The 26,437-nt window shown below is 42.9% G+C and overlaps 1 protein-coding gene and 1 long non-coding RNA gene across 2 annotated transcripts in view; one reads left to right on the plus strand and one right to left on the minus strand.

Annotated features, from left to right (window-relative positions):
- Positions 1-12,403: 12,403 nt before the first annotated feature.
- On the minus strand, positions 12,404-15,710 carry LOC113903579. Its single transcript, XR_003514186.1, has 2 exons — positions 15,544-15,710; positions 12,404-14,713 (listed from the first exon to the last, which is right to left on the minus strand). It is a non-coding gene; the product is annotated as an uncharacterized LOC113903579 (long non-coding RNA).
- The window catches only part of PRTFDC1 (phosphoribosyl transferase domain containing 1), a 102,636-nt gene continuing 91,146 nt past the window's right edge, over positions 14,948-26,437 (plus strand). Inside the window, 1 exon segment of the mRNA XM_027559939.1 lies at positions 14,948-15,194. Coding sequence (XP_027415740.1) covers positions 15,147-15,194 — 48 coding nt within the window. The 5' untranslated portion in view covers positions 14,948-15,146.

Genomic DNA, 26,437 nt, shown 5'->3' on the forward strand with positions numbered 1-26,437 from the left:
TGCCACATTTTCTTCTCTAAAGTAGTAGTAATAGTAAACATATATATGGCAGCTACTAAGGTGTGCATTGTTCTAAGTGCTTAATGTAAATAAACTCACTTCATGTTCATAATGGTAAAGAATCCACCTGCAATGCAGGAGACCCAAGTTTGATCCCTGGGTAGAAAAGATCCCCTGGAGAAGGGAATGGCAGAGGAGCCTGGTGGGCTACAGTCTATGGGGTTGCAGAGTCAGACATGACTGAATAACTAACACACACACTCACACACAATGCTCATAAAAATCTTTTGATTATAGCTCAGTATGATTTTCCTCCTTTTCTAGAAATAGGGAAATTGAGGCACAAAAAGGTTAGATAATTGTCCAAGATCTCACCACTACTGACTGGCAGCAGAAGAGTTGACAAGGGACAGTGTGGATATCATAAAGAGAGGTATACACTCAGACACCTGAAGAGTAAATGATGTACACCTCACCAAGATTTCACTTAATCTTTAGCATCTTTTTTATCCCACAGTCCATCCACTTTCAGTTCAGTCAGTTGCTCAGTCGCGTCTGACTCCTTGCGACCCCATGGACTGCAGCATGCCAGGCTTCCCTGTCCATTACCAATTCTCGGAGCTTGCTCAAACTCATGTCCACTGAGTCTGTGATGCCTTCCAACCATCTCATTCTCTGTCATCCCCTTCTCCTCCCGCCTTCAATCTTTTCCAGCATCAGGGTCTTTTCCAGTAAGTCAGTTTTTCACATCAGGTAGCTACAATACTGGAGTTTCAGCTTCCGCATCAGTCCTTCCAGTGAATATTCAGGACTGATTTCCTTTAGGATGGACTGGTTGGATCTCCTTGCAGTCCAAGTGACTCTGAAGAGTCTTCTTCACCACCACAGTTCAAAAGCATCAATTCTTTAGCGCTCAGCCTTCTTTATAGTCCAACTCTCACATTCATACATGACTACTGGAAAAACCATAGCTTTGACTAGATGGACCTTTGTTGGCAAAGTAATGTCTCTGTTTTTTAATATGCTGTCTAGGTTGGTCATAGCTTTTCATAGCTTTTCCCATCCACTTTAGTGCCTGTGTAAGTGAAGTGGCACATTCTAACAGAATGTTAGAGGTTGCATCATGGAAAAGGCACTGGGAAACCAGGCTGGCCGCACAGGCTGCTCAGTGGATGCCGGAAAGTGTCCTCAGAAAGTGGTGTCCAGAATAGCCCCAAGGCACTGAGAGAAAAGATGGAAGGAAACTAGAGGGCGTTACCATCTTTGAGAAAGCTGACACAGCCTTCGAAGTTAGTAAGTTGCACATACCACACGCAATGGGGTCTCTCCTTTATTAGCCACTTCAGTTCTAAGGATTTTTGCATGTTTGGCTTGTTTTCCTTTACAAAGGTAGTGTAAGTGCCACGATGCAAATTGCATAGGAGCCACGATCAAGTTTCTTATGCTGTTTTCTGGACGTATGATGGAGTTTCCAGTTCATACCCCTCATGGGAGTGTGTTTGACACAATTTTTCTGGAGGAAAGATGCAAATCTGAATGTACTCTGGGAAAAGCATTCTTACATGCATGTAACAAGTCAGTATCCCAGTGCCACTGCAGTCAAAAACAAATGTAACTAATTTTCTCTGCCAGTTAACTCTCTTATTCTGAAGTTTTGATGAGCAGACTCACTGAAACTTTTTGTCTGAAGATCCTGATCTTTGGGAGTTCTGCAGTCTTCCAAGTTACACAACCCCCACTAAATGCAAGGTGTAGACTGCTTCAGGTGGCCGTGTGCCTATAGAGTTAGTTTACTTGCTTTGTATTGGATACATTCATATCTGAAGTCTTTAAATGTAGTAAATGTATAGACCCATACAGTTGATGGTTGTATGGCTGAAGAAAGCCTCCTTCAGCGATCAGTGCAAAGAAATAGAGGAAAACAACAGAACGGGAAAGACTAGAGAGCTCGTCAAGAAAATCAGAGATACCAAAGGAACATTTCATGCAAAGATGGGTTCGATAAAGGACAGAAATGGTATGGACCTAACAGAAACAGAAGATATTAAGAAGAGGTGGCAAGAATACACAGAAGAACTGTACAAAAAAGATCTTCATGACCCAGATAATCACGATGGTGTGATCACTCACCTAGAGCCAGACATCCTGGAATGTGAAGTCAAGTGGGCCTTAGAAAGCATCACTATGAACAAAGCTAGTGGAGGTGATGGAATTCCAATTGAGCTCTTTCAAATCCTGAAAGATGATGCTGTGAAAGTGCTGCACTCAATATGCCAGCAAATTTGGAAAACTCAGCAGTGGCCACAGGACTGGAAAAAGTCAGTTTTCATTCCAATCCCAAAGAAAGGCAATGCCAAAGAATGCTCAAACTACCGCACAATTGCACTCATCTCACACGCTAGTAAGGTAATGCTTAAAATTCTCCAAGCCAGGCTTCAGCAATATGTGAACCATGAACTTCCTGATGTTCAAGCTGGTTTTAGAAAAGGCAGAGGAACCACAGATCAAATTGCCAACATCCACTGGATCATGGAAAAAGCAAGAGAGTTCCAGAAAAACATCTATTTCTGCTTTATTGACTATGCCAAAGCCTTTGACTGTGTGGATCACAATAAACTGTGGAAAATTCTTCAAGAGATGGGAATACCAGACCACCTGATCTGCCTCTTGAGAAATCTGTATGCAGGTCAGGAAGCAACAGTTAGAACTGGACATGGAACAACAGACTGGTTCCAAATAGGAAAGGGAGTATGTCAAGGCTGTATATTGTCACCCTGCTTATTTAACTTATATGCAGAGCACATCATGAGAAACTCTGGAAGAAACACAAGCTGGAATCAAGATTGCTGGGAGAAATATCAGTAACTTCAGATATGCAGATGACACCACCCTTATGGCAGAAAGTGAAGAGGAACTAAAAAGCCTCTTGATGAAGGTGAAAGTGGAGAGTGAAAAAGTTGGCTTAAAGCTCAACATTCAGAAAACAAAGATCATGGCATCTGGTCCCATCACTTCGTGGAAATAGATGGGGAAACAGTGGAAACAGTGTCAGACTTTATTTTTTGGGGCTCCAAAATCACTGCAGATGGTGATTGCAGCCATGAAATTAAAAGACACTTATTCCTTGGAAGGAAAGTTATGACCAATCTAGATAGCATATTCAAAAGCAGAGACATTACTTTGCCAACAAAGGTTCGTCTAGTCAAGGCTATGGTTTTTCCTGTGGTCTGTATGGATGTGAGAGTTGGACTGTGAAGAAGGCTGAGCGCCCAAGAATTGATGCTTTTGAACTGTGGTGTTAGAGAAGACTCTTGAGAGTCCCTTGGACTGCAAGGAGATCCAACCAGTCCATTCTGAAGGAGATCAGTCCTGGGATTTCTTTGGAAGGAATGATGCTAAAGCTGAAACTCCAGTACTTTGGCCACCTCATGCGCAGAGCTGACTCATTGGAAAAGACTCTGATGCTGGGAGGGATTGGGGGCAGGAGGAGAAGGGGACAACAGAGGATGAGATGGCTGGATGGCATCACAGTCTCGATGGACGTGAGTCTGAGTGAACTCTGAGAGTTGGTGATGGACAGGGAGGCCTGGCGTGCTGCGATTCATGGGGTCGCAAAGAGCTGGACACGACTGAGCGACTGATCTGATCTGATGCTCATTAGTGGATGCAGAAGGTGATGCAATCAGTGTTGTTCCAGAAGAAAACCCAAAAGGGACAGGTTCAGGCAAGATCAAAACTGTCCAGTAATTAAAACTCAAAAATGAGATGAAGTGCCTGTGAAGGGCTGAGTAACTGTCAGTAAAAGCAATCTGACCATAGGTCAGGAGTCCTTCCTGGACCAAATGACTTCTACTATTTCTCCCATCCCAGTGCTAAGACTGGTGATTAATGTCACAGAGAACTTGAGTCTTTTTTTATGTTCATAGACATCTAAGCATTTGGAAATTTAACAGAATCATTTTTAGTAGTAAGAAATTGAAAGGCAGAGCTCTTAGTTAATCTTATGAATCATGGAATCTTAGTTTTCTAAATACTCTGGATAAGTTGGCAAACCCTCTGCAGTGCTGGGACTCAGAATCACGGCTGAACCAGTGTGTGAGAGTTGTGGCCCATGAGGGCCTGGGCATGTGCAAGGAATAGATACACCGGAGAGGAAGGACGGGGAAGGAGGAAAAGTGGAATAACACAAGTGACAGTAATCCTGATACCAATGCAATCATCAGAATAACCTTATCAGAGAATCATGACGATTCTCATTTTTTACTTGGAGGAACTGAATCTCAAGGTCATGAGCTCCAAGGCCATCAGTAAGTGGCAGAGACAGGGCACAGACTGCACTGCTGTGACTCCTGATTTAGTTTGCCCCTATGTAAGGTGGACTCACCTGTGCAGCGGCTTGGTCAGTTTAGCATGGGTGGCTCTGTATTAAAGATGGGTCTAAGGAGAGAAGCTCATTCTGAATCCTGCCATAAGTCTCGTGAATTTAAAATATCAGTATTTTGGGAAGTATATTGCTCAGCCTTGACTGAAACTCACCTTTCTTTTTATGAGATGGAAATAATATTAATGAGTCCTATAAGTGCCTTAATTAATTAATTAATTTCTTTTTGCCATACCACGTACCTTGTTAGATCTTAGTCCCCCAACCAGGGACTGAACCTGGGCCACAGCAGTGAAAGTGCAGAGTCCTAACCACTGGACAGCCAAGGAATTCCCTATATCTATTAATATTATAAATTCAAACTCCCATTTTGAGACTGAGAGAGAATAGAAATGATTGAATCCATAATAAAAGGAAAGTGTGGAAATCAAGTTTTGATTTTGCTTTTTGACTCAAGCTTTGATATATGTTTCTCTATGTTCAAAACATAATCAATGTTTTCTTTGTGTTTGGTTATGTTTCTCTATTGTAGAAAGCATGAAATAAAGAAAACCCTCTCACCAACTTTTCTCACGTTATTCCATACAGAGAGGGCTACAGACTAATTAAATATGGGTATACTGGCTATCAGAAAAACCTTTTCCTTTCTCTCTTCAAAACAGAGTAGATACATTCGAGACCAGCATAAGATCTGTTACTCCAGGACACTAATTCCTAACTGGAAATGATTCTGTCCCTTCCTCCACTCCAGGAGGACATCTGACACTTTCTAGAGATATTTTTATTGCCACAGCTGGGAATGATACTGGCTTCTAGCAGGTAAAAGTCAAGGATGCAGCTAAACCTCCTACAATCCACTGAACAGCCCAACGACAAACACTCATTTGGCCCAAATTGTCAATATTGCTAGGGCTGAGAAACCCTGGTCTAAGACCTGGTAATATGCTTGGGAGTTTACATACCTGGGCACCCTCATTTGCAAAATCTTCTAGCCCTCCAAACCTAGGGAATCTCAACACAGCAGAGCTGCCTAGAGCTCTGTGGAAAGAGAACATCTTGCCTGTATTCTCCATTAATTTTTACAAGTTCATAAACTGAGCTTAGATAATTATTTCCACTGTCTTCTTTCTCTATTTTTTTCTCATTATGCAAAGGCCAGCCGTATTTTGAGAATTTTTGCTTATCTGTTACTTTACATGATTTTTCATGGTTTGATTTTTAGGCCAGACTTTTCCTTTTTACTGAATTTTATTTTTTTACAAGAAGAAAATGTGGAAGAAGATTTGGTAAAAAACAAAACAAAACAAAAAACAACCTCTTAAAATGTCTAATCTCTCTAAGAATAAGAACAATTATTGGAAACTTATGTCTCAGGTTTTCCGAATTAATACAAAATGGTTTCTGAACAACTACTCAAATGACTATTTCAGTAACATTCTCAATATTGATCATTTTTAAAAGTTTGGTATTTAAAAAAATTCAATCTTATTGATTCAACAACTGGACTGTATCTAAGAAGTATGCCAAAACAAGAGCTTGGTAACATGAAGTAGTTTTAAGACTTAAAAAGAAATGTTGAAAAAGAGTGCAAAAAGGTCACAGATAACAACAAAAAAACCATAAAAGGTTTTTTATGAACTTGCCTACCAAGGTGAAAAGGTAATGAGTATAAAGTCCAGATATGCCATTTATGATTTTTGAGACAGTCTGTCTCTATCACTTAAGCTTTGGCAAAATCCCCAGACCCACAGAGGAGCCTGAGTCATCTCTCATTCCTTTATTCTCTGTAAAAGGTGACCTGGGTGTATATTCTGTGACTGACTATGCTGAACATGCTGAAAAATCTGAGAGTAAAAAGCCAATGACATCAATCCTAGAGTGAGAAACATATTATTTCCTGGTAATGCATTTGGCCTTATCATAGAAACTAGATTTTTCTGGTCTTATGTTCCTTCAAATGTTCTAAACTTAGAGATATGTTGAAAATTTCTCATCTGTGCAATTTTAGCATTGTTTGCTCTGTGTGGGTTTGGTATGAATCAACGAGAATCTGAAGGTTATTTGTCAACCCAAGAGACAAAGTCAGATAATCACAAAGTTGGCCTGAACTTTGAGTTCATAAGGATCATGATAGTTTTGCTGAACTAAGAAATAGTAGGGAATTTAAGGTAATGTGAGTGCTAAAGCAAGAAAACCGCTGACCACGGTAACAAAATAGCATCTAAAATGGTCTATAGAAACAGAGCATGGCTTCACCCAGATCCTCATGCAGCGCCCACTCCTTCACTGAGGGACAACTTTCGACTAAAAGACTTTCCCTGGGCCTTCCCTGGTGGTCCAGCATTTAGGACTCTGCACTTCCAATGCAAGGGCCATGGGTTGGATCACTGGTCAGGGGATGAGATCCCATATGCCACGGAGAGCTTTCAAAAAAACAAAAAAGACTTTCCCCAACTGCTCCTTACAGAGACACTTAGAAAAATGCTAAGTGACTTTTAATTTGATCCAGTCATTCTGTTCCTTAGCTGTAAGTTATAAATGCATTTATGTTTGATGGAAATCTATCAGAAGAATATTCATTAATCTTGAAGTTAACTTATGTTATTGTCCTTCATATTCTAAACATGAAGAGCATTAAATCAAGCTCATTTTTTCTAATATAAAAAAATAACATAGCAGTAAATAAAAAATAGATCTCCATTACTGTTAGAATCCATCACTATTTGTATTGATTTTACAGAGGCTTTTCTTGTAGCTTACTTTTGTTAAATTTATATGTACATTTTATGATATAAATTATATATATATATATCTTCACAGATGGTGCTAGTGGTAAAGAATCCACCTGGAATGCAAGAGATGCAGACAGACACAGGTTCAATCCCTGGGTTGGGAAGATTACCTGGAGGAGGGCATGGCAACTCACTCTAGTATTCTTGCCTGGAGAATCCCACGGACAGAGGAGCTTGGTGGGCTACAGTCTGATGCAGAGGGTTGCAAAGAGTTAGACATGACTGAAGCAACTTTGCATGCAGCATGCACATATATATATATCAAGCTGATAACACAACAAATATAATTTCATGGAAAATACTGGCTCATTTACATGAAGAAACTGTAAGTGATATAGTGTAGGTTTATTTACTTAAAACTTTTCAATTGATCTGTTTATTAATCCAGAAATTCTAATTAGGGATTCTATTTAAAATTTTTCTTCTTAAATAATAGATAAAATGTATTGTGAGCTCCTTAGGTTATCTGGACACATTATTTAAGCCTCACAATAGCCCCAAGAAGTAGGAACTAACATTATCTTCATCGAACAAATGCAAAAAATAAGGCAAAGAAATTAAGAACCTTGCCCAAGGTCAGGCAGGAGGTGGCAGAGTCTGATTTTAAAGCGGAGTCTGCCTGATTTGGAGCCAAAAGCCTAATACAGAGTACCATAAACTTTTCATTAGTCTAGGTATTACTTTATGGACTACAGCAATAAAAGCACATTGTTTTAAAGTAGTCTATAGTTAAGAATTTATCATAAATTCAAATTGACTTTTTCTTATTAGTTCCAATTACTAAGCTTTTAACATATGTTAGCCAATATTCTACCCTCAAACCTCAAAGTATTTTTGTAATAAAGTTTTATTCATGTTCAGTTAAAAATCCCATGAGATTTACTATAATTTTCCATTGAAGAAAGACATTAATATTGCAAGCTAAATTTAGAACTATATATCAAGAGTCTTAAAAATATTTATACCCTATAACTTAGAAATTCCATTTCTAGAGAATTTATCCACCAGAAATAGTTAAAATATACATAAATATTTTATTAAAAACATAGTTATTTATATATTTTTATAAAATCAAAATTTGGAAGTAATAAAAATATATTGAGGAATGGTTGGCATTGCCATTTCAAGCGATATTTATAAAGAGTTTACTATCCCGTGGAAAAACACTTGTGTTATATGTTTATTTTACATATAACATCAAAAGGTATTAATATTGTTAAAATGTCCATATGGCACAAGGTAACCTACAGATTTAATGCAATCTTTATCAAAATGTGAAATACCTATATCTATTGTAATATAATATATATAATGTAATGTTATATATTATCCATTATATTTATACTATACATTCCATTATATATTATATACATTATCTTATGTTATAAATTATATTTTACTTCATATATATAGTGACTTATTACTCACCATAAAAAAGAAGGAAATCCTCCCTTTTATGATAACATGGATGCATCTGGAGGACAGTATGTGAAATGAAATGAGACAAGACAAATATTGTATACTCTGACTTAGAAGTAGAGAAAAGAGTAGTAATTTCTGAGGACTCAGGGTGAGATGGAATTTGGGAGATGATAAAAATGTAGCAACTTTCAGTTATAAGATAAATAAGTTCTGGCCATGTAATGTATGGCATGGTGACTACAGTTAATAATACTATCTGGTATATTTTATATTTGCCAACAGAATAGACCTTAAGTGTTCTCATCACACACACACACAAAGACAACTGTGTGATTACTATGTGGATATGTTAATTAGCATGATTATGGTTAATTATTTCACAATGTATAGGTATATCTTAAGTTACTACTTTTTATACCTTGTGTGTGTGTGTGTGTGTGCACGCGCACATGCGTGTGTGTGTGTGCACGCTCAGTCGTGTCAGACTCTTTGTGACTCTATGGATTGTAGCCCACCAGGCTCCTCTGTCCATGGAATTTTCCAGGTAAGAATACTGGAATGAGTTGCCATTTCCTTCTCCAGGGGATCTTTCCAACCCAGGGATTGAACCTGTGTCACCTGTGTCTCCTGCATTTGTAGGCGAATTCTTTACCACTGAGCCACCTGGGAAGCCCCTTTTTATATCTTAAATACATACAATTTTTATTTGTCAATTATACTCAAAAAAGCTGGAACAAAACCAAAAACTTAAAATGAAAAGTTATGAACAGAATTATTAAAACTTAGCAATTTTCACCCTCTGTGAATCAGGTTTGTCTTGCCATGAATCCCACTGGTGCAGCTGAGGTGGTCAGTAGAGTTAAAGGTCCCGAGTTAGGAAACACAGGAAACTCAGTTCCTTCAAGTACTAACCCCACCAGACTATTAACCTGGCCACTGCAATAGAATCTCATTGTCCTGGCTATGACAACGCATGACTTGCTATATCACATCCCAGCTTTGCCTCTTGGCTCATCTGGATATTCTATATGCTGGCAATGTCTAAAAACAATGGCCTTTGGAAGCCACCGCAGCCACCGCAGTTACTGAGAGAGACCAAAGGAGATTGCCATAATGAGATAGCTTGCATCTATCTTGCTACTCTGGAGGCTGATCTTGTTTGTAGAGGGGAAATAAAGTATGAATGGCAGAGGGAGAGGGAGTGGGTGTGAGAGTAAATTCTTGTCTTCTAAAATAATCAAGTTTCATGTCTACTTGAAGGATGACACAAATTGCAAAGCCATGGCCTTTTAGAGGTTGAGAAAGGCCTTAGCCATGTCCATTTGAGTTTACTGCATATTTTTGAGAAGAAAAAAAACCAATGCATAGTCAGAAAACTGTATTTTAAATATTTAGTCCTCTCAAATATAGCCTTTAAGTAGCCAATTATAAAATTGCCTACTTCCAGATAAGTATAAATATAAATATCTTATAATAATGCAATTTGAAAAACCTTTTATAAAACACCCTCTAAGAAGATTTGCATGGTGTAAAAAAATAAAGTTTGGGAAACACTGCATTTTGCTATAGTCTTCTTGACTATTGACAGTACATGTTGGCATATTTAAGACTCCCAGACATTCCACAAGATAGAAATGTTTAGCTTTGCTTATCTCATTGTTTCTCAAACATAATGAATCACAACTTCATCTTTTTCAAACATAAAGAAAAATGAATTGAAATACACTTTGGGAAGTGTTCCTCTAGGTAGATCAGTGTCCAAATCTCTTTCTTTCTCAGTCTCTTTTCCCATGTGAAATGACCTCGACCTCAAACCACTTCTCAGCCGCTTCCCCAAACTAAAATATAACCCTAAAATACAATGCAGAACCTGACAAGAACTGGATTCATTCCTGGGATGTTGCCAGTGGATGTCATACATCAACTCTCATCTGAAGAGAATCCATGTTCAGCCAGGAGAATATTCAGCTCCCAGTCCAGTTGGTCCTTACAGTTCCTACACCACCAGCAGAAGTTCTCACCAACTAAGGTTTCCTTGTTCTGTGTGTATGTGTGCATATTTGAAGTAGACATCTTTCCATTAGGAGCTGGGCACTGGCTGAGGTGCCAATTAATTTTGCATAAGCTGCCACTGCACCCTTGGATGCTAATCCGCTCATTCATAACCACAAGCTATTGTGCTAGGGTCATGTACATGACTTGTGCCTCCAGCCCTGGGATTTATTTAGTCCTTAGCCTCTAGTTCCTGCAGCTGTGTCCTTTCAATGACTGCTTTATGGTGGCCAAGAGAGTTGAGGGTGGCTGCCAGGACTCTGAGATCTGGAGGAACACATGGACGCATTATTCTTCTCTGAACCTTTCCAATTCCTGTTCCGGTCAGATGGGGGAGATGGTGGGAGGATATCTCTGAAGCAGCCCAGCACTTAGTGTTGATGGTATTATTCGTGTCTGACATTATTGCAAAAGAACAGACTTAAATTTTACCCTCCGTGTGTTCTTCAGGGTAAGGTTAATTACCAAAGTGTCATAATGCAAAACATAAATTCTGAATTTATCTCCTGGGTTGTTTTGTAAGAACTGCTATGGAGTCATTATTTTTTGCTTACTCTAAGACTACACATTGGATCCAGTCTGCTTCAGACAAGAGTCCAGGAAAGAGGGCTTACTATGCTAATTGAATACTAATTAGGCTTTTGCTTAAGTTGTTTTGTGTTACAGTCATTTGCAACTACATTTTTTTCTGTATTTATGTCAAGGGGAAAAGAATACCTCAAAGGTAGCAAGATTCTTACTTAACCTGAATATTTGGAATAAAGTATCTTGCCACTTTTTTTTTGGTACTTGTAACATTTGTGAAGGGTTTTGTTCTGCACTAAGAAAAAGCAAAATATCATCATCATTATTACTGGCCTTTGTTCACAATGGACTTCATCCAGACTCTAACCAGTGACTCTATGACTAACAATCTGAGTCACTAAGTTTCACATGTTTATGAATTTCAACACAATTCCCAGGCTGAGAGTTTTTTTGTTTATTTTCATGTTTCAGGACTCAGAAAAAAGTAAATGCCCTTCTGGATTTCAAATCTGGTGTCACTGAGTGACTGCTCAGAACAACTCAGCACATAGACCGAATCACTCCTTCAATAAAGATTAATATTGGCAAAAGTTCAAGAACTACCAACTGTCAAAAGGTTAGTATATTCTTTTGTTGAGGGAAACACATTAAATGAAACCACCTACCCTGGCCAGGCACAATTACCATATCTGTGAGTTATTTTATGACAGGAGGTCCTGGTGAGGAACATGTAACTAACAAGCCACCACCAACTGGAAGAACTGGGGAAATGTCAAAAGAAGACTCCAGTGTCCTGTCACCTCCCAGAATCCTTGCTGGCATCCACCGTGACTGAGCCATGTGTGTGCCACCAAGGAATGATGACCCAGAGAAAACCCGGAAACTAATCCCATCACCATAAAACCTGAGACTGTGTGCCACGTTGCAGAGCAGTTCTCCTGGGTTCCCTCACCCTCCTGTTCTCCACCCAGGTGCCCCTTCCCAATAAGGTCTCTTGGTTTGTCAGCACGTGTGTGTCTTTGGACAATTCATTTCTAAGTGATAGACAAGAGCCCATTTTCGGGCCTTGGAATCAGTTCCCCTTCCTGCAACACTTTCAGGACAAAAGCCTTTAGCCTGGTAGAGATTTCAGGTAACCATAAATATTTGCATTTTCACCATGGTACTGAAACTAGACAATTTCAGAATTGAAAATGCAGGAACCTCCAACTAAAAAGTGGATCAAGAGAAGGACTGAAAAATGCAAGTATATTTACTGGTTATTAACTTTGCAAAGATGTAGTCCTTATCCTTATAGCTTCTTCAAAGGAGTATCAGAAAATGGACAATCTAAGCTAAAATACCATTTTTTGTGTGAAAAATTCCATTATTTTAATGATTTTCTTTTTTTTACTGTATCCACTCTCATACCGGTTCCACCTTGTCCCTAGATTATAACTGTCCCTGATTGGTCACCCTACACCCATCTTAAAAAGGCAATTACTGTGTCATTTTCCCATCAGATAACATTATAAACATTTGGTCACACACTGTCACAGCATCTCAAAGTAACACCTTACAGTTCTATAGCATTTTTCAAAGGATTCTCTCGCATGTCACCTCACGTTAATCTCATCTTCACATCCAGTAGAGCAAAAAAAAACAAAACAAAAAAACAAACTTCATATGCAGTATTGTCCTTCTTACTGATGAGAAAATTGAGGCATATTGTTGGACGTAATTGGCTTAGCCTCATTATCTAACTTCATATGGATTATTACTAAAAAAATCAGAATCGCTGTCTAAAGCCATTGCAGTAGATGCATAACAGAAATCTGAGATTTAAAAAGAATTTTTGCCTCTTGGTCCTCATATCAGGATTAAGAATAAAGTCAGGATGGATGATGTTATTCTTGGGTATTGGTTTTGGCAAATGCGATTTGTGATGTCAAATGTATACTGTATTACATTAATGTAGTCCAAAGTAGAGAAGCATAATTAGATCACCCAAAATGTTATCAAAATATACAAAGGTAATAAATAAAATGAATTCAATTTAACAAACCATTTGTGCACATTCCGTATTCTTCACAGGATGTCCTGTGGATCTCTGTAGGATCTTCTTGAGATTCTGTGATCATTCAAGTAAGTGACTTTTTTTTTTTTTCATTGTGAACCTACTGGATTTTACATTTAAATTAATGGCCTTTTTAAGGAAAGATTTATCTGCCATTTCCTTTACATCTTTCACAGTGCCTGGGCTGAGCACACAGTAGTAGCTTTTTTATTTCTTTAGAGCAGCTACATCTGTAACTGATACTGAAGTTTCTTGTTCCCAAGGCCCATGTACCCACGGGTAAACCTGACTTTGCTGCAGTAACAGTGGGATTCCTTAAGGTAAACCACTGCATTCCAACCTCTGAGTGTCTCAGCAGTTTAGGTGTCTGAATCTGAGCACACAGCTTCTCCACCGTAACCTGCCCCGACGTGAGGTGGCTGGCTTCCCAGCAGAGTCTTCTGGACACTTTAGTCTGATGATCACCTTCAGTTCCTGGAAATTTTAGTGACTTTGGTTGTGAAGATGCTTCCTGGGCTTGGTCTTCGACAATGAAAATAGAAGATGGTGCCTCACTTTTGAGAAAAGAGGTGGGTCAGACTATAAAAATCGCCCCAAACAAGGACGTCTGACTCTTTTATCTGTGCAAGAAGCATCTAAGCGCTAGTTAACAGGGGCCTCCCCGCCGCCCTTCCCCTGCCCCTCCGCAGTCCCCCCAGGACAGCGCCTAATCTCAGCGATGCACGTGCTGGCTGTAGACACACAAGAGGCTGAAGGCACATAGGGCTGAGTCGGGCCACGTCGAAATGACTAATATTTTCCCCACCCAGAGCGACATTCACGGATTGATAACTATTTCCCCCTCAAACCAAGCAAAATCAGCAGTCCTTCCCAGCTTTGCGCCCGAACTTGAAGATGAACAAAATAAGTCTTTCGGAGAGGCCTGAGTCCAGCTCGGGGCTTCAGACCAGAGCCGGCTGCAAAGGATGAAGTGAGATGGCAGAGACGAGGGCAGTGAATACATTTAAAGGGACAGCCGGGCCCTGGAGGAAGGGACAAAGAACCAGGACCCTCTAAGGGGGAAGGCTGAGATTAGGGTTTGAATTAACAAAAGATTCATAATAGAAGGCTCGTGAATCTGACAAGAGCTATGGCTTTAAGCTGCAACCTGAAACAATTAAACTCTGACCATACGTTCTTTAAAAAGTGGTGAAGTGAATGACGTCTAAAAAAGCTCTCCCTCCTCCCCCTCTCCGCCCTGAAAGCAGTAAAGGAAGGGCCTGCTTTCCAAGTCCAGACCCTGTAACCGCGGGTTTGGTTCAAGGGTAAACCGCCGCACAGCTCTTTCCAACTCCTGGCTGGGCAGTTAGAGGGTTTTAAAAACACTTCGTAGTTTGGTTCACAGCCGCACTTCGAGAACATCCCATACCGCAGGCTCTTTCGCGGATTTACTTGCGGTCAAGAGCACCCAAAAGTCAGCAGGCAGGATTCCAGGACCTTGTTAGCCTGAAAGCGGGGACGACAGACTTAGGGAGGCGGGGGACCTGGGCACGTCTTCTGTTGCAGCATGGGCGAGCTGCGTGCAGCTTGCGTCCCCCGGGTCCCCGAGCTCGCAGACGGGCGGTGGCCGCAGGGGACCCGCGCTCAGGTGGAGCCGGCCTCGCGGCAGCTGCGCCCCAACCCCCTACCCGCCCCCACCGACGCCCCGGGCCCTTCCCCTCCCCCCGACCCTGCCCCGCCCCGCGCCCGAGGACCCGCCCGGGATGCGGGCGCTGGCCAAAGCGCTGGAGTCCCGCCAGGCCTGGGGTCCTGGGTGCGCAGCGGCTCTCCCGCCCTAAGGCCAGGGGCGGAGCGGTCTCCCCTCTCCCCGCTACCCACCCTCTCCCGGCCCGTCACCCTCCCCTCTCGCTCCTTTCGTTCCCGCTTTCCCCGGAGAAACATGGCCGGGAACCGTGAGGAGGCGCCAGACTACGGGCAAGGCGTCGTGGTAAATGCAAACTCCGATTTCGAGGCCGAGGCGCGCGCTCCCCGCCCGTCCTTCATTTGCAGCCCCCTCCCCCACCTCCTTTTTAGATTAAACGCCCGAAATGCATTCGGGAGCGAGCTGGCCACGGCTTTGTTCTTCCCTCCCAGCGGGTCGCTTCCATCCTCCCCCTCCCCCGACTGACCCCGCGATTAACAACCCTTCCCCCGGGTCCTCGGTGTCCCCACCGCCCCCCGACAGCCACCCGCTACTCCCCACGGTTGAGCCCGCGTGGTTCCGGGTCCCACTCCCGCTGGCCACCAGGAGTCACCTCTAGGCGCCGGGGGGAGGGGCGGGGGCTGCGAGGACTTACGTGCTCCCTCCCGACTCCCCCAGCGCGGGCTTCACGTGTTGTTTTCAAAAAAGATACCTAGAGTTGGCCAGGGCAGCTAGGACATAAAGTTTGAGATTTGAAACGCCGACCAGGGCTCTTACTGTGGGGCCTCTGCACGAGCTACGGACACGAGAGCGCCCCTCGAGAGAGCATCCGTGTCTGCAAAAGGACCCGCTGAGCGAACTCGAGAGCATGTGTATGGAGTATCAGAAGGTGTGGGAGGCTGGGCTCGCAGACCAGATCCTCTTTATCCCTGGGAGCCCCACAAAGTCAGCCATCGCCCGGTGGGTACCCAAGGATCAATATTCTGGAATCAAATCTGGTCTTGCCATACAGGCTGCTGGCTTCTTTGGAAGGTAGTGGTTTTAACGTGTCAGGTTTAAAGTGAAACTGTGGCAAGGGTGGTGGGTGGGTGGGGCCAACTTCCTACTTTAAGATTCTTTGTTCAGAAATCAGCCTGTAATGTACAGATAATCCTGTCTGTGACTGAGTCCTGCAGGAGTGGGAGGGTTGGATTAAGAAACATCTCATTGTAACTGATCTGTTCGGGTTGAACTCTGTTGCCCAGGGTTAATTTCACAGCCAGGCCTGTTAGTCTTAAAAGAGTTCATTTATTTGTTCATTGGGCTCCTGTTTATTCTACTGCTGGGTACCTCCAGGCAGTGTTCTAGTCTCTGGGAAAACCAGACAGACCCCTGTGTTCGTGGACCTTACATTCTAGAGAGGAACACAGGCAAGCAGTGTGAAAGCGTCTGCACGAAGAATATGCTCTCAGACAGTGATAAGTGCAGGGAAGAGAAAAGAGAGTCTTGAGATAGTGATTGGAGGAGGGCTGGGGCTGCTGATTTAGCTCAGATGGTCAGGTTGGCCCCCTGAGTGACATCTAAGCCAAGAGCGGAGCTGAGGGGGAGGAAGCTGAGGGGGAGGCTGAAGATTGAAGAAGGGTACCTGAAGCAAGTCCCCTACATACGAACAAGTTCCGTTCAGAGAGCAAGTTCACAAGTCCAATTGGTTTGTATGTCCAACAATAAGCCTAGGTACCCAACTAACATAATTGGTTGTATAGTACTGTACTATAATGTTTATAATATTTTTCACAAATAATATATTAAAACAAAAAATAAAACAATTTAAATCTTACAGTACAGTACCTTGAAGAGTACAGTAGTCCAATACAACAGTTGGTATACTGTAGGGGACTTATTCTCCAAGACAGCACCTGCTAAGGGCAAAGAAATTGTTATAGTCTGAGAAGGAATCGTAACACCCAGCTTATGCTTTTTGAAAAAACGATCACTCCACTTGCCATGCAGACGATGGTCAGGCCTAGATTTGGGGTGAACACGTGTGAAAAGAGGAAGTCATTCAGTTCAGTTCTGGACAAGTTGAGTCTCTAATGCCTGTAAAGCTTATGGGTCAGGATGCACGGGAGGCAGTTTGAAATTCCTGTTTGGACTTCAGGAGGGTGACTGGATAGACTGGAAATCATCAGCAAACAGAAATATCTGATGCTTATCAGTGGGCTTCCCTGATAGCTCAGTTGGTAAAAAATCTGCCTGCAATGCAGGAGATCCTGGTTCAATTCCTGGGTCGGGCATAGGCTACCCACTCCAGTATTCTTGGACTTCCCTTGTGGCTCAGCTGGTAAAGAATCCACCTGCAATGCGGGAGACCTGGGTTCGATCCCTGGGTTGGGAAGATCCCCTGGAGAAGGGAAAGGCTACCCACTCCAGGAATCTGGCCTGGAGAATTCCATGGAATGTATAGTCCACGGCATCACAAAGAGTCGGACATGACTGAGTGGCTTTCACTTGGCAGTGGATGGGGATACCTGGTGAACATGGTGGGGAAATAAAACTTGTTAAGGGTAGAAACCCGGACGTAAGAGACTTAGTGGGAGAAGCCAGATAAGGAGACCAAGAAGGAGTAGGAGAGAGCAGATAGGGTGATCAGTGCCTAAGGAACAGAGTTTTATGGAGGTAAGGGGGCAAAAGCAGGGGCTTTCCTCATGGCTCAGATAGTAAAGAATCTGCCTGCAATGTGGGAGACCCAGGTTCGATCCCTGGATCAGGAAGATTCCCTGAAGAAGGAGCTGGCAACCCACTCTAGTGTCCTTGCCTGGAGAATCCCATGGACAGAGGAACCTGGCAGACTACAGTCCAAGGGATAACAAAGCACTGGACACAATTGAGCACACACACACATGTTCATGAGGGGGTTAAGATTGAGCAGGAGGGTCACATGCTGCAGAAGGAGCAGGTAGCATCAAGATGGCAAAGCCAGTTATGAAGCCAGCAGTAGTGAGAGTCTTTCAAACAACTATGCCATCAGTAGAATGGTTAAATACAGTAAATACTATTATGCCCACCAGGCTTCCCCATCCCTGGGATTCTCCAGGCAAGAACACTGGAGTGGGTTGCCATTTCCTTCTCCAATGTGTGAAAGTGAAGTCAATCAGTCGTGTCCGACTCCTAGCGACCCCATGGACTGCAGCCTACCAGGCTCCTCCGTCCATGGGATTTTCCAGGCAAGAGTACTGGTGTGGGGTGCCATTGCCTTCTCTGTTATTTAATAATAGGTACTCTTAATAAGGGATGAGGCCAGTCAATGTGACTAATTGGAAAGGTAGATTTTTAAAGTCTAAAAAGCAAATGGTGGAACAGTGAATAGCCCAATCTGTTGGCGTTAAAAGAAGCCCTCTTGAAAACAAGGTAATTTGGTGAAAGATAAAGGAAGGCAGTGTGAGGGTTCACCGAGGTTGGAAATAATCAATGTATTGTGGAGATATTCCCTGCACTCGTGTCATTCTCTCCAGTAGAGCTTGGGATAATTAGATTCACGTCAAGTTGGCTATGGGCAGGCAAGACAAATTCACAAGAGTGAATTCAAGGTGAGCTAATGGCGTCAAGGGTCAGGAGGATAAAGAAAGCTCAGGAGGAACGGTATACTGGGGAAGTATATACTTCTTGAGAGCCCCTCAAGAAGGGGTTGCAAAAAGCCAAAGGGAAATTTCAGTACGTGCGGGAAAAGGGATAGGTAATAACATTGGGTTGGCCAAAAGGTTCGTTCAGAGCTGGGGCTGCTGTGGCAGATGGGCTGTGGCCAAGGTGGAGGGGAGGCAAAGTCGTTTGAGCTAAGGTGGGTGAAGTTGCCTCAAGGTGGAGTAGCTAGCATGATCATCGGGGTGTGTATTGGAGTATCCAGAAATGATGTGGTGAAGAGAACTCTGAGTTGGTAGAAACTTGGTGATGAAGATGGCAAGGGGCCTAGATGACTTAAGCCTAAAATGAGTACAGTTTTTGCAAGAGAAGGGAAAATGAAGAGATGGAAACTGGCTCTTGGGTGCAGATGGCTTTCAGTTGAATTGGTGAGATGAGACATTAGTAGGTTATTAACAGTACATGGGATGGCCAAGCCAGAGATGTGGCCCTGGGTTCAGATACTCTGCTTAGGATAGCTGGTCACCAGTGTCCCCCCGCTAACCCTCACCCGACTCCTCCGCTGGTGTATCTTTGTTACTTCTCAGGGATAGAAAAGATCTTTACCTGTCTGCCCTTTGGGCATCAGGTTTATTAGATATGTTTTACTTTTACAGAACCATTATCAGAAGAACCATAGTTAGTACCTACACATGTGCATTTGGTAGGAAAATAAGGAGAAGAGGAAAATATAAAATATTTGTGCTTCTGTTGTCTCCCTCCCCATCTGTCCATGGAAACGTGGCGGGAATCAGAAAATCCATCAGAATCACAACTTTCCTAGGGGTGATGATTTTCACCTTCCAGGTGTAGAACCTTCCATGGGAGAGGAAGGCATGCAGGACACAAGGTATTATTTGGCCTGTGTGGTTCCCCCTTAGTTCTCCTTCTTTTCAGACTCTGTTTAGACTCAGTTTCTCAACATGTGGCTCTGAGGTGTCCGTCGCAGTGCACCTCCCTCCCTGGTTCTGGGCCTGGACTAGTGACCCCAGCTGGGCCAACTCCTGTTCTTGTCTGGGATTCCTGGAAGCAGAGACTCCCTTCCTCTCCTGTGATGGATGGGTTGATGTGAACCTGAAATTGAAAGCCGCCATGGTCACTGCCAACAAAGGTCCGTCTAGTCAAGGCTATGGTTTTTCCTGTGGTCATGTATGGATGTGAGAGTTGGACTGTGAAGAAAGCTGAGCGCCGAAGAATTGATGCTTTTGAACTGTGTGTTGGAGAAGACTCTTGAGAGTCCCTTGGACTGCAAGGAGATCCAACCAGTCCATTCTGAAGGAGATCAGCCCTGGGATTTCTTTGGAAGAAATGATGCAAAAGCCGAAATTCCAGTACTTTTGCCACCTCATATGAAGAGTTGACTCATTGGAAAAGACTCTGATGCTGGGAGGGGTTGGGGGCAGGAGGAGAAGGGGACGACAGAGGATGAGATGGCTGGATGGCATCACTGACTCCCTGGATGTGAGTCTGAGTGAACTCCGGGAGTTGGTGATGGACAGGGAGGCCTGGCGTGCTGCGATTCATGGTGTCGCAAAGAGTTGGACACGACTGAGCGACTGAACTGAACTGAACTGATGGTCACTGCCTGAAGGAGAGAGTGGGGCCCGTGGTCTGGGGCTTAGCAGCAGAGAGGTGCCGAGATTAGCCTTTTGTGTGTGTTTCCAAACTGTTTTTATCCCCAGAGCAGCCAACTTGAAAAATAAAGCAGGAAATATTCTAAGCAAAAAATTAAGTTTTAATGACTTAGAAAGAAGTCTTTAGTATATCTTCAAATGGGGAACAGAGGGTCTGAGGGAGTTCAGAGGCTTGGATGTGATGTAAAATGGCTTGGTGAATGTGTTTGTCACTTCCCCAGCTTGGCCATATTTTGCGTCTTTGAACAGAGAAAGCATTGTTCTGAAAAAACTTAGAGCGTATTATCTGTGATACTGAAACTATTTAAAGACTTGTTTTGATTTTTCAAAAAGCAGATGAATAACATAATTATCTGCAGTTCCCAACAGCCTCCATTCCCTCAGGTTTGGGACACATTTACAGTGCAATTTTGCATGCACTATTAAGGATAAACCAGCAGTTCCCTCATCTCTAATTGTCTTTAATCTCAACAGTGAAAATGAACTATTTCAGACTCATTTGGAAATAGACTGGTTTGGCTTATAGAATAGTGTTTAGAGAAACACGTTTCTTCTGCTTTTAAATTTGCAGCTTTAACTCAGTCCATAAGACTTTAGCAAAGAGGTTTGAGGCACTTTTTTAAGTTAATTAAAACATAATTTTTTTTCCTTTTTTTTTTTTTAATTTTATTTTATTTTTAAACTTTACATAATTGTATTAGTTTTGCCAAATATCAAAATGAATCCGTCACAGGTATACATGTGCTCCCCATCCTGAACCCTCCTCCCTCCCCATACCATCCCTCTGGGTCGTCCCAGTGCACTAGCCCCAAGCATCCAGTATCGTGCATTGAACCTGGACTGGCATCTCGTTTCATGCATGATATTTTACATGTTTCAATGCCATTGTCCCAAATCTTCCCACCCTCTCCCTCTCCCACAGATTCCATAAGACTGTTCCATACATCAGCGTCACTTTTGCTGTCTCATACACAGGGTTATTGTTAGCATCTTTCTAAATTCCATATATATGCATTAGTATACTGTATTGGTGTTTTTCCTTCTGGCTTACTTCACTCTGTATAATAGGCTCCAGTTTCATCCACCTCATTAGAACTGATTCAAATGTATTCTTTTTAATGGCTGAGTAATACTCCATTGTGTATATGTACCACAGCTTTCTTATCCATTCATCTGCTGATGGACATCTAGGTTGCTTCCATGTCCTGGCTATTATAAACAGTGCTGCGATGAACATTGGGGTACACGTGTCTCTTTCCCTTCTGGTTTCCTCAGTGTGTATGCCAATTTTTAAGTAAACTATTGATGTTTCAGTATGTCTTACTGGTTAGCATTTATTGCAGGGCCATGTGGGAGACCCGGGTTCAATCCCTGAGTCGGGAAGATCTCCTGGAAAAGGAAATGGCAACCCACTCCAATATTCTTGCCTTGAAAATCCCATGGATGGTGGAACCTGGTAGGCTACAGTCCATGGGGTCGCAAAGAGTCGGACACAACTAAGCGACTTTAGGGACAGTGTAGACCAGATACTGATGTAAGAGTTTTATATCCATTATCTATCTTATTTAATACTTCAGTATTCTTGCCTTGAGAACCCCATGCACAGTATGAAAAGGCAAAATGACAGGATACTGAAAGAGGAGCTCCCCAGGTCAGTAGGTGCCCAGTATGCTACTGGAGATCAATGGAGAAATAACTCCAGAAAGAATGAAGGGATTGAGCCAAAGCAAAAACAATACCCAGTTGTGGACGTGACTGGTGATAGAAGCAAGGTCCGATGCTGTAAAGAGCGATATTGCATAGGAACCTGGAATGTCAGGTCTATGAATCAAGGCAAATTGGAAGTGGTCAAACAAGATATGACAAGAGTGAACGTCGACATTCTAGGAATCAGTGAACTAAAATGGACTAGAATGGGTGAATTTAACTCAGATGACTATTATATCTACTACTGTGGGCAGGAATCCCTCAGAAGAAATGGAGTAGCCATCATGGTCAATAAAAGAGTCCGAAATGCAGTACTTGGATGCAATCTCAAAAACGACAGAATGATTTCTGTTCGTTTCCAAGGCAAACCATTCAATATCACAGTATTCCAAGTCTATGCCCCAACCAGTAACGCTGAAGAAGCTGAAGTTGAACGGTTCTATGAAGACCTTTTAGAACTAATACCCCAAAAAGATGTCCTTTTCATTATAGGGGACTGGAAGGCAAAAGTAGGAAGTCAAGAAACACCTGGAGTAACAGGCAAATTTGGCCTTGGAATACGGAATGAAGCTGGGCAAAAACTAATAGAGTTTTGCCAAGAAAATGCACTGGTCATAGCAAACACCCTCTTCCAACAACACAAGAGAAGACTCTACACATGGACATCACCAGATGGTCAACACCGAAATCAGATTGATTATATTCTTTGCAGCCAAAGATGGAGAAGGTCTATACAGTCAACAAAAACAAGACCGGGAGCTGACTGTGGCTCAGATCATGAACTCCTTATTGCCAAATTCAGACTGAAATTGAAGAAAGTAGGGAAAACCACTAGACCATTCAGGTCTGACCGAAATCAAATCTCTTCTGATTATACATTGGAAGTGAGAAATAGATTTAAGGGCCTAGATCTGATAGACAGAGTGCCTGATGAACTATGGACTGAGGTTCGTGACATTGTACAGGAAACAGGGATCAAGACCATCCCCATGGAAAAGAAATGCAAAAAAGCAAAATGGCTGTCTGGGGAGGCCTTACAAATAGCTGTGAAAAGAAGAGAAGCGAAAAGCAAAGGAGAAAAGGAAAGATATAAGCATCTGAATGCAGAGTTCCAATAGCAAGGAGAGATAAGAAAGCCTTCCTCAGCAATCAATGTAAAGAAATAGAGGCAAACAACAGAATGGGAAAGACTAGAGATCTCTTCAAGAAAATTAGAGATACTGAGGGAACATTTCATGCAAAGATGGGCTCAATAAAGGACAGAAATGGTATGGACCTAACAGAAACAGAAGATATTAAGAAGAGGTGGCAAGAATACATAGAAGAACTGTACAAAAAAGATCTTCATGACCCAGATAATCACGATGGTGTGATCACTGACCTAGAGCCAGACATCCTGGAATGTGAAGTCAAGTGGGCCTTAGAAAGCATCACTATGAACAAAGCTAGTGGAGGTGATGGAATTCCAGTTGAGCTGTTCCAGGTCCTGAAAGATGATGCTGTGAAAGTGCTGCAGTCAATATGCCAGCAAATTGGAAAACTCATCAGTGGCCACAGGACTGGAAAAGATCAGTTTTCATTCCAATCCCAAAGAAAGGCAATGCCAAAGAATGCTCAAACTACCGCACAATTGCACTTATCTCACACGCTAGTAAAATAATGCTCAAAATTCTCCAAGCCAGGCTTCAGCAATATGTGAACCATGAAATTCCAGATGTTCAAGCTGGTTTTCGAAAAGACAGAGGAAGCAGAGATCAAATTGCCAACATTTGCTGGATCATGGAAAAAGCAAGAGAGTTCCAGAAAAACATCTATTTCTGCTTTATTGACTATGCCAAAGCCTTTGACTGTGTGGATCACAATAAACTGGAAAATTCTTCAAGAGATGGAAATACCAAACCACTTGACCTGCCTCTTGGTCAGGAAGCAACAGTTAGAACTGGACATGGAACAACAGACTGTTTCCAAATAGGAAAAGGAGTACGTCAAGGCTGTATATTGTCACTCTGCTTATTTAACTTATATGCAGAGTACATCATGAGAAACGCTGGGCTGGAAGAAGCACAAGCTGGAATCAAGATTGCCGGGAGAAATATCAGTAACCTCAGATATGCAGATCACAACACCCTTGCGGCAGAAAGTGAAGAGGAACTAAAGAGCCTCTTAATGAAAGTGAAAGTGGAGAGTGAAAAAGTTGGCTTAAAGCTCAATGTTCAGAAAATGAAGATCATGGCATCTGGTCCCATCACTTCATGGGAAATAGATGGGGAAACAGTGGAAACAGTGTCAGACTTTATTTTTCTGGGCTCCAAAATCACTGCAGATGGTGACTGCAGCCATGAAATTAAAAGATGCTTACTCCTTGGAAGGAAAGTTATGACCAACCTAGATAGCATATTCAAAAGCAGAGACATTACTTTGCCAACAAAGGTTCATCTGGTCAAGGCTATGGTTTTTCCAGTGGTCATGTATGGATGTGAGAGTTGGACTGTGAAGAAGGCTGAGTGCCAAAGAATTGATGCTTTTGAACTGTGGTGTTGGAGGAGACTCTTGAGAGTCCCTTGGACTGCAAGGAGATCCAACCAGTCCATTCTGAAGGAGATCAGCCCTGGGATTTCTTTGTAGGGAATGATGCTGAAGCTGAAACTCCAGTACTTTGGCCACCTCATGTGAAGAGTTGACTCATTGGAAAAGACTCTGATGCTGGGAGGGATTGAGGGCAGAAGGAGAAGGGGACGACAGAGAATGAGATGGCTGGATGGCATCACTGACTCAATGGGCGTGAGTCTGAGTGAACTCCGAGGGCTGGTGATGGACGGGGAGGCCTGGCGATTCATGGGGTCGCAAACAGTTGGACACGACTGAGCGACTGGACTGAACTGATCTTATTTAATCCTCAAGTTAGCCATATGTGGTAGGCATTGACTGTTTTATAGAAGAAAACCCCAACCCAGAGAGGTTAACGCCTTGATTGTTGTTGTTTTTTATTTGGCTGCACCGGGTCTTGGTTGCAGCATGTGGGATCTAGTCCCCTAACTAGGGATCGAACCTGGGCCTTTTGCATTGGGAGCACGGAGTCTTAACCACTGGACCACTAGGGAAGTCTCTATAGATTTATTTTGTCATTTTATCATTCTTTACTTTTTGGGAGGCATCATTTATTAAGCATTTATCATATATGGAAATGGAAATGTACTAGGAATCTAAGTACATTATTTGTTCTTTTTATCCTGAAAACAACCCTGTCTTTGGGTTTTTATTGTGTTCTATTTAAAGGAGGGGGAAATGAGTCTCACATAGAATTTTCCTCACATCCATAGTAAGTGTCAGAGCTGTGCCCCAGAACATGAACTAGAGAGTGGTCTCAGATTCAGCTGGGCAGGGGCTACCGCAGGATTTCACGGTGGGAGGAACAACCCCCAGTTCGTGCTGCCACTACTGCAAGGGCTCTAGGAGGTGGTGTATGGGTTCTGGCAGGGGAGCCAGAAGGTGCTGTGTCCCTGGGTGATCTTCCTGAGGCCAGGTGCTGCTCAGGCGTCTCCTCTGGTCTCTATCATGGCCTGCCAGCGAGTCTTCTGGAAGCTCCTCATGTTCAGCTGGTGGTTCCAGGCACTGACCAGCGGTGTTGAAAGTGAACAGCCGGCCCTAGGCCATCTCGGGGTGGAAACCAGCGTTGCTTTGTAAACAGATTCAATTGTGCCCCTAGCCGATTTGCTGGTCAAGGCAGAGCCGGTGTGACACTCTGCAAATACACAGATGACACATTGTTTGACCACCCGTCTGCCCTTGGTCAGGTAAGAATTTCCAGAGCCGTGAACAGTGGTGCTCTTTATCACGAGGAGATAGACTGAGGGTTGGGTAGCACGTGGGTGGAGACTGTTATTTATTCACTCAGCATTTTTGAGCACCTGTGGTATTCCGGGTCAGTGTTCTGAATGCTGGAATTTCAACAATGAATGAGACAGACAAAGTCTCTACCAGAAGGAGCTAACATTCCAGTGCAAGGAGATAAAACACACAAGCACATGTACACATGTCACACCCAGTGGAAATACATGCTGTGAAGGACAGTGAGGCTGAGTAAGAGAAGTACATAGATGCGTGGGAAGGAAGCGGTGTTTTTTTACATAGGTGTCCAGAAGGCCTCGCTGTGGAGGTGATGTTTGAGGGGAGACTTGAAGGAAGTGAAGGGTAAGCCATGAGGGCTTCCAGGGGATGAGCGTTGTAGGCAAAAGAAAAGCAAGTGTAAAGCTCTTGGGGCAGAAGATGCTTGGGACATTCAAGCATCAGGAAGGAGAATGGTGGCTGAAGCAGGACGGGGTTAGACAGCTCCAGGGATGAGTCAGAGGCCGCCGCCCCTGCAGGCCATGGTGGCAACTCCAGTTGTACTCTTAGTGAAATGGGAAGCCCTTGAAAAAATCTGAGCAGAAGCCTGCTATGATGTACATGAGGTACGTTTTTCAAAGGAGGACTCCAGCTGCCACGTGGGGGTGGAGGATGGGCGGGATGCCAGCACAGTGGAAGCAGGGAGGCAAAATTGGTAGCCATGGCAAT

Source organism: Bos indicus x Bos taurus, chromosome 13 (genome assembly GCF_003369695.1).
Source record: "Bos indicus x Bos taurus breed Angus x Brahman F1 hybrid chromosome 13, Bos_hybrid_MaternalHap_v2.0, whole genome shotgun sequence".
Lineage (NCBI taxonomy): Eukaryota > Metazoa > Chordata > Mammalia > Artiodactyla > Bovidae > Bos > Bos indicus x Bos taurus.